The 8,543-nt window shown below is 50.5% G+C and overlaps 1 protein-coding gene across 1 annotated transcript; it reads right to left on the bottom strand.

The window, feature by feature from the left end:
• Positions 1-1,520: 1,520 nt before the first annotated feature.
• Positions 1,521-6,798, bottom strand: PIM3 (Pim-3 proto-oncogene, serine/threonine kinase). The gene is made up of 6 exons (XM_064142430.1): positions 6,061-6,798; positions 5,625-5,734; positions 5,437-5,487; positions 4,767-5,130; positions 3,341-3,517; positions 1,521-3,180 (listed from the first exon to the last, which is right to left on the bottom strand). The coding sequence occupies exons 1-6, from the start codon at positions 6,143-6,145 to the stop codon at positions 2,996-2,998; spliced, it is 972 nt and encodes a 323-aa protein (XP_063998500.1). The 5' UTR covers positions 6,146-6,798; the 3' UTR covers positions 1,521-2,995.
• Between the last annotated feature and the right edge of the window lie 1,745 nt (positions 6,799-8,543).

Below are 8,543 nucleotides of genomic sequence, written 5' to 3'. Positions count from 1 at the left end.
CACCCTTGCTACTACCCCTCTCAACTGCTGCGAGCATGTGAAGCCACTGGAGTGGAAGATGTTAATTATTTTCAGCTACTGGAATTTCTCCAGGGACTATTTGTGGTTAGAAACATGGTTCTCTGAAAAACTGCACTAGGCACTGGGATCATCTCTTCTGTAGCTTACCTGTCTCTCTCATTTTAAGCAAAAGACATAACCACTTTAAACTCCCAATCTCTACTTTTAAATGTTCTCCTTACTATGTGATCTTCCTAAGCTATCTTCATTGTAATATCTTTCATTTCTGTGAATAGAGATTGAACAATAGACATTTTCACATTTATGTGAGCTTCCCAGAGCCCAGGCTTAGCATATATGCACACTTTTATTAAAAACTTAACAAAGCTGAAACAGATGGAAAAAATAAACAACAATTTAAAAAAAAAAATGGAAAAAGACAAACCCAGAAAAAATAGTTAAGAAAAAAAGTTTTTTTTTCCTGATGAGTCACATAACTCCCTTTTCATGATCAAGAAAATGTACACAGCTTCCCCCCATGTCATTAAAAGATGCTCACAAAGGTGGTCTTTCCTCTTTTGCTTCACCTTCTACTAATCAGCATTTTGAGTCTAAACTAGTTAGCATCAGCAGCTTGATATGATGTCAGCAAGTGAGATAATCCCCACAGAGAACCAAAATTATAGTAGGTATGGCAGGAAAGTCCTCAGAAAGGGAGAAACAACAGGTTCTAAGCCTGCCCTTTCACTGAGACTAATTAAAGCACCTTTAATGACTAAACACATAATTTAAATATACCTTGTTAGCATTCTCTTTGGCAGTTAAACATAGTAATTGCTACCACACCCACAAGAAGACCAAGTCAGGTCTGTCTAGCTGCAGAAAAATTACCATGAACTCAGTAATCTGAAGGACTTCTAACACACCAAGATGAACACTAAAATCATTTTTCTTATGCTTTGCTAAGGATGAGAATGGCACATGTTCCCTAGTACTTTATGAAGAGATTTGCTAATCTAAGAGAACCGAAAGAAATCAGTCACCCTGCTCTCCAAGAATACTGTCCCTTTCTCGCAAGTGCACAGGAAATCCTCATCCACTCCTGGAAGGGGTAAGCGGGAGGAAGGCAACTGAATGCAATGGAAAGTAAACATGTCAGCTGCGAAAAGAGTAACTTCGAGTGACTACAAAAATCCATTCTCCTTGTACTTAAAGACAATTAGGAAAGTGGTATTTCAGTTATTTAGGGTCTACAGAATAAACCCCAAAATTACTGGCCCCATTCCCTTCTATGCAGGCTGTTAGTACTGTTGTATACCTTCTCTGGTTCAAACACAGCGATTACAAGCAGGTAAGAAACAAGATGAGGGACTGCGTAATTCTTCCACAACAGTCACTGCTTAATGGCATACATTTTTCAACTCCAAGTCAGCTGGTGTAGGCCTTCACCTTAATAGAAGCTGTGTTCCCCAGATGGCATCAAGAGCAACAGTGAAGATAAAAGTGAGCACACACACAACTTTTATATACAAAAAAAGTTTAATTGAAATACCTGTATAAAAAATATGATCTCCATACATTTCACACTGTTAAACAGAAGAAAAAAAATCAAAATCCAAGCTGCATAAATGCAACCAGATCACAGAAAACACAGCTATTAAAATAAATTAAGGTTTATGACTCTGCCACTCCACCTTCCAGAGCCAATGCACGGAGACTGTACAATGTCAATAATTTAAAACCCTTCCAAACAGCATTACTTTACATTTCTGGTACATTAATACCAGACAAAAGGCATACTGACTAACTTTAAAAAGTCATTCTATTTCCCTTAAGTTAGACTTTGTACAACAATTTTCCATCTTCCAACAAAATCTGAAGGTCAGAAATAATTTGTCTTTAAAAAAAAATAAATCCCAACCAACTAAAAACCCCAACACAAAGAAAAGAAAAGTTGACAGGAATGCAGAAAAAAGTGCCATGGGCAAACCACTAGAATTCCCATGGGGAGAAGGGAAAGCACAGTGTTGAATAACTCTAACCAAATAAATTAACCAAATAAATAGCCACAGCTGAAATCTGTGGGAGGTCTTCTCTAAACTCCAAACAATAAATAACTGTATAGTATGCGGGAAAAAAAACAATCAAACAAAAACAAACAAACAAAAAACCCCCAACAAGTTTACATAAACACATTATACAGGTATGGAAAAAAAAAGTAAAAGTCTTTGAATATTGCATTGATTGTGCATTCAACATGCCCATACATACTTTAAGACTCGCAGGGTGACAAAAGGCCAGGGGGAGTTGAGACAGGGGCCTCTCATGCCCAAGGGTAGAGATGATAAAAGGAAACATGAATAAATGTTTCTGATAAAAAAAAAAAGCTGATATACCTGTTCATATTTCTGTGCAGGCTATAGGAAACATTTCAAGCAGCAGAGGTGGGTTGGATTTGGAAAGGGCTGGGGGCAGGAGTGAAATGTCTGTGTTCAAGTATTCCATCACCAGTGGATGGGACTACTTCATTCAATCACCGAACACGTTTTCCAATGCATCATAGGAGCTGCTTCCCCCAGTACTGAGTCTAAAGGAAGCAAATTCTATAATGAACTGGATCTTCTTTGGACATACACAGCTCAAAAAAGAAAGTCCCACTGAAGCAGCTTTCAAAAAGGCACTCAAAAGCAAATAAAATCTAGTCCAGGCTCTATGAGAGCAAAAAAGTTTACCATGTATTCAAGAGGTCACTGCTTTCTTAATAAGGTCAGTCATTGACTAAGTACTGGCCTGCAACTCCCAAACTTCAGCGTTTCCAAAGGAAATCTCTCATTCCAAAGCAGAAACCAGCAAAGGGGGAAAATAAAATCAAGTCCCTCAGACAAATATTCAACTACAGAATAATGAATGCATTTTTCTAGCCCCTTCTACGTATTGGCAGCAGCACTGTGGTCTCTGCTTGTAGCTCCCCTCCCAGTGCGAGGTCCTTAGTAATTCACAGACTCTCATTACTTGAACTTGTGCTAGATACATCAGTATCAAGGGTCCGTAGCCTTATGTCACAGTCCTCAGACTTTACTACTTCAGATTTGTGCATCCATTGATGGTCAAATATTTGCTCAAGTGTTGGTCTGTCTGAAGGCCTCAGTGAAAGGCACCATTTGATCAATTGTTGACATTCTGTAATTAAAAAAAAAGCAACTTTAGATTAGGAAAATAAAAAGATGTCAATACAACAGAATCCAACTGTACAAACTGAAATTAAGAAAAAAAAATACAACCACAAAAGACAAGGAGGGGAAAAAAAAAATCACCCCCACTTAGCTACTATAGAACTCACCAGGTGAAATTCTTCTCCTGAAGTATAATCTGCCCCTCAAGATTTCTTCATCTTGCTCAAAGGGGATGTCTCCACAAACCATGTCATACAGCAGAACTCCCAGAGACCATACCGTTGCTGACCTCCCATGGTATCTGTGGTATCTGATCCACTCTGGAGGGCTATATACTCTTGTTCCTAAAAGTAGGAAAAAAAAAATTCAAGTCGAGGTTTAGACTGTTTCCCAAATGTTCATTTTGGCTAAATTAAATTAATAAACTTCTCACTTGGGAGTTAAAAAAAAAAAAGGCTTTAATTTTCTCATGCGCCAAAGCCATGCGCAACGTAATTTCAGGTCATCTGCAGTTATACCATCAACAGACTTGGCCCATCCGCTTGCGCTATTTTGTTGCAAGGCATAACACAGCCCCATCAGCTGACTGTTTACTGAGGCAAGCTCCCTTTCACTGACCACGTGGCGTCTGCAGCATCACACCAAAAATAGACACAAAAGGACAAAGGGGCCTGGCGGGGAGGAGAAGAGAGGGCAGCAAGAAGGTGAAACCCAGGTCTACCCGTATTACATGGGGCTAATCAGCTTTATCCAACTCCATACGGCAGTAAACAAAACAGGGCCGCTTATGATTTCTACGTTTTTAGTCCCCCCCCCCTCCCGCCCCAGCGTCTCTGCGGCAGCTTTACCCAACCGCCCCCCCTGCTCCAGTGCCCACTGGCTCCTTGGATACCAAACAAAAACGGAATTCGTGATGCTGAAGGTCACGTGAGACAGGGCTTCGGGTTTCACAACAAACAGATGTGAGTGCGGCAGCTGGGGTGAGGGGGAAGAGTCCCAGTTACATCAGTCACACTGAAAGGGCTGAGGAAATACGCCCTTCTGTCACATACAGGCTTATTTTCAGCGTTCCCACCTCTAAAGTGTCGAGCCTGGCCCTGAAGCTAGTATCAAGTAATTTCCAGGAAACACATTTACCCCCATCACTTTAAAATGTGCAATGCAGGATTTCCAGGATACTGGTGGAAGAGGAGGGGAGAGCTACCACCTTAAGTTTAAAAAAGCAAGGTATATAAAAACTGCATATCCACACATGGAAACATCCGACACTGGCAAAGCCTCCATGTAAACAGATCGCCCTCTAGGAAAAAAACCCCACGGTTTTTCCAAGACAGGGAAACATAAACTGCTGCGTCACCACCTGGAATCATTTCTCTCCTATGCAACTGAACACCCTTAAGCTGCTTCGGGTCCAAAGGTTTCCATTGCTGATAGACCTGATATGAATCCCTGCATCAGGGACATCACTCACTACTGTCAAACACCAGAAGTGGGATAAACGGCAGCTATAAGGAAGGCATTGCCCCTGGAGCAGGGTGGATCTGGGCAAATTCAACACAGGCAGACTGCCCCTGACGCAGGGAGGGCACGTACCATCGAAATCGGTATACACTGTGTCCTTGAGGAGGGCCCCTGAGCCAAAGTCGATGAGCTTCAGCTCGCCTGTCCTGAGGTCAACTAGCAGGTTTTCGTCCTTGATATCCCGGTGCACCACACCGCAACCGTAGCAGTGGCGCACTGCCTCCAGCACCTGCCGGAAGAACCCGCGGGCCGTCTCCTCATCCAGGGCACCCTTCTCCGTGATGAAGTCGAACAGGTCCTTCACCAGCTCGGGCCGCTCCATGATAATCAGGTAGCCGTCTGGCCGTTCATACCAGTCCAGCAGCTTGATGACCCCTCTGAAGCCGGACCCCACCTTCTTCAGGAGGACGATCTCCAGGGGCACCATAACGCCGCTCTGGGCAGAAAGGGGGGAGGCAGGCGGGTCAGCGGGGAGGCGGCGTGGCCCGGGGTGCCCTCGCGATGAGGGAAGGGCGGGAGGGAGGAGAGGAGGGCGGGGAGGAGGGCGCGGCCGCCGAGCCCCCTTCGCCGCTGCCGCAGTCCAACGGGCGGGCGTGGCGCTGCGGCGGCGAACCCCCGCCAAATTCCCCCCCCGACGCAGAGGCCGCGCCAGCGGGGCGGACCCCGCCGCCCACACAATAGCCCCGCCGCGGCAGAACCCCGCAGCATCCCCAAAGCCTCCTCCACTCCCCCGGGTACTTACAATCGTGCCCCACTCGGTTACCCTCTCCTTCACCACATGCTTCACGGCGACCTGCGGAGTAGGGGGAAAGTAGGCACCGTGAGCGGGGGGGCGGGCACAAGGAGCGCCCCGCCGCGGAGGATAGGGCCGGGCCGCGCCCTCAGCCTCGCGCCCGCCGCCCCTACCCGTGCGGTAGCCCCGCGCCTCACCGGCAAGCCGTCGGCGATCCTGTTCCCCGCATAGACGGTGCCGAAGCCCCCACTGCCAAGAACGGAGCCCACCTGGTACACTTTGTCGAAAGGCTCCTTCTCCACTTTCACTGAGGAAACGAGAGGGAAACACAGCACGTTAGTGTCCGCAGCCGCGCTGCGCCAAAAAATAAAAGCCCCTAATGCTTTGCTCGGTGGACGCGTATTACGCGTGTTACTCTTAAATACGCCCAAGACTTTTTTTTCCTCTTACGATCTTCTTCAAATAATTAAAAACGAAAAAGAAAAAAAGGGAAAAAAACCCCCGCACCCCGAAGCTGGGGGACAGCGAGGCGTCAGCCCCATGCACCCTGGGTAACAGGGCCCGGTCTGCGCCCCGCCCGGTGCACTGCGTTCTTAGGGGGACACCCTAGCGCCGGCGCCGGCCCCGCCGTACCTGGCTGGAGGATCTTCACCGGCAAGTGGTCCATGCTAGTGGGGCTGCAGATGTGAGCCAGCGAGCCGAACTTGGAGAGCAACATCTTCCGAGGCGGGGGGACAGCGAGTCCCCCGCGGTGGCACCGCCGGCGTCCTCCCGACTCAGAGCTCGGCGGTGCGACGCGGCTCTCCTCTCTCCGGAGCCGGCTGGGGGCGGCTCGCCGCTGGAAGTCTTCTGCGCGGCTCCTTCCTCAGCTGGGAACGCTAAACGACAGAGTCCTCTAAGGTCCCCGCCGGCACAGATCCTCGCGACGGTCGCACCGAGTCCTCTGGCGAAAGACAGTTGCCGAAGAAGCCGCTCCCGCTCTCCTCCTTCTAACTGCCAAGAGCCGCTCAGGGCTTCAGGGACGCACGGGCAAAATTAGAGTCCTCCGCGGAAGCAGGCGGGTCCAGAAGCTGTGGAGCTGCGCGTGAAACCCGCCCCTGCGGGGACCGTCGCGGCGGGGAGCGCGCTGGGCGCCGCAGTGGAGCCGTGGCGGGCGCAGGAGCCTAGACGCCGCCGTGCCTGCCCGCGCGCTTCTGAGCCGGCGGCGCCACCAAGCCGCCTCTTAACTCCCAATATTTTGGTGCGGTCACAGCGCTCCGAGCGCGCCGAGGATATCCCTCCGCGGGGGAGGGGGGAAACACCTCTCCCTGCCGCTCCAGACGCCCCCTCCCCTCCGTGCCGGGACGCCCCTGATGCGGCGCCTGAGACTGCAGCCTCTCGTCCCTCCCCATCCTGCGGACGGGTGGGGGCAGAGCGGGCGCCTGAGGAACTACTTATTTGTAGTAACCGGCGCGCAGAGTTACACAGTGTCTGCAGAACGCATCACACATTACCGGCAAGGAAAAAAAAAGAGAAAAAAAAAAGAGGGGGGAGACGATTCTCGTATTTGCGTTAGCATTTCCGCCCGCCCAATCGCGGGGCGCCTTTTCAAAGGGCTACTGGCGCGGCCAATGAGGAGGGGATTCATTTGCATGTGGCCAGGCGACAGGGCGGGAATGCCGCGGCACACTGGCCCCGCCCAGCGGCTGCGGAGAGGTCGCTCCGCTCCTCGCTAGCCGAGACTCTGCGTCTGGGGCCAGGCGGGGGCGGGGAGGAGATTGCACTGCCGTCGTTGGGGCATACCGGACTGTGGCTTCGGCAGACCGAGCCTGCAGTGAGGGCAGATCTCATCGCGGCGTGTCTAAGGCCGCTTATTCTAAAGGCTGGTGCGCGCTGAGTACTGTGTGGCGCACTCCCTAGCTCTCGGCGGCGATTTCTCACCGCCGCTGTCCGCTTCGCCTCGGCACAGCCCGGCGACGTATCAGCACAGGGGAACACCGGGCGCCTGTCTGCTGCGCCTGTCAGCTCCCCTGTGCGGGAGCCCTGAGGTGCCGATGCGGCGCGACGGCGGATGCCGGTGCGCCTCAGAGAAGTTGAGGGCTTTCCTCACCGCTCTTCAGTCGCGCTCTCTCGCTGCGTCGGGAAGGGACTCGCGGCTGTCCTACTGCCCCAGCCCTGCTGCTGTTCGTATCGCTAGCGCCTTAGCAGCCCAGCTGCGCCGCCCATCCCGCAGGGGGCGCTGCATCAACAGGAATCGGCGTGGGGCGCGGGCCTCCTGCCGGGGGACAGCCTTCCCTTTCTCAGTTGGCTTCAGGAAAGGTTTTAAGTGTCCTCTTCCGACAAGGCTTTTACGGCGGCTTTTCGTGAGGCACTTTTGTATGAGGCTTTACCGTTGGCGCTGGGAGCGGGCCCAGGGAGGGCTTTAAGGCATGTTGGGGCGCTGCGGCGCGGCTCTCCTGGGGGAAGGTCGTCCGACATAGCTAGGAGAGGCCAGGGGGAGAGGCAAGGCTGAGGACATTCCGGGAGCTTGTTGAGTGTCTGCCCAGCAAAAGCTGTGGGACACCAATCCAGAAATTAATCAATGCGGTGCTGCGTGGGTAACAATATCTTAACAGTGTTCCAGCAGCCACTTACGCTGCTGCCCAGATCCGGAGAAGTTGCGTGCAATTGCGCAAGGCTGAAGCCGGGGAATACCGTGACGTTTGCAGACAACTGAAGCACCTCCGCATTCCCGGCGCTGCCACCCGTTTGACAGCACTGCAGTCCCACGTGCACAACGGGAATGTCTCATGTCCCGTCTATTGAAGATAGTGAAGTTGGAGATACTAGCATTGCTCGAGGATCCCTAACACAAGGGTGTTTTCGGACGGTCACTTGGAAGACCTGGCAGCCCTTCCCACCTTGAGCACTGAGAGAGATTTGCAGTTGGAATTGTTTGATAATAGTAGTGTTGTAATCACAGACAGTCGTGCCCATAAACAAAATAAGGGCTTCTGGGCAGAGGTAATATCTCATACTCTATTACAGCAGCTGATGTAAGGGTGTGGGTACTTTAGATATCCTGCCTTTTGGCAATCTGTGATTATATGGACTAAATTTTTAGCAAATTTTGCCAGATAATGGCATATACATGCCAT

The sequence above is a fragment of the Pogoniulus pusillus genome, chromosome 4 (genome assembly GCF_015220805.1).
Source record: "Pogoniulus pusillus isolate bPogPus1 chromosome 4, bPogPus1.pri, whole genome shotgun sequence".
NCBI classification, from domain to species: domain Eukaryota; kingdom Metazoa; phylum Chordata; class Aves; order Piciformes; family Lybiidae; genus Pogoniulus; species Pogoniulus pusillus.
This window is presented reverse-complemented; position numbering and strand designations above follow the sequence as displayed.

Excerpts from the sequence above, each read along its gene's own strand:
- PIM3 (XM_064142430.1), bottom strand. The coding sequence starts at position 6,145 with ATGTTGCTCTCCAAGTTCGGCTCGCTGGCTCACATCTGCAGCCCCACT. Across the intron at positions 5,131-5,436 it reads TAACCGAGTGGGGCACGATT|AGCGGCGTTATGGTGCCCCT; the intron begins GTAAGTACCCGG and ends CTTTCTGCCCAG. Across the intron at positions 3,181-3,340 it reads CAGGAGAAGAATTTCACCTG|AATGTCAACAATTGATCAAA; the intron begins GTGAGTTCTATA and ends TTTTAATTACAG.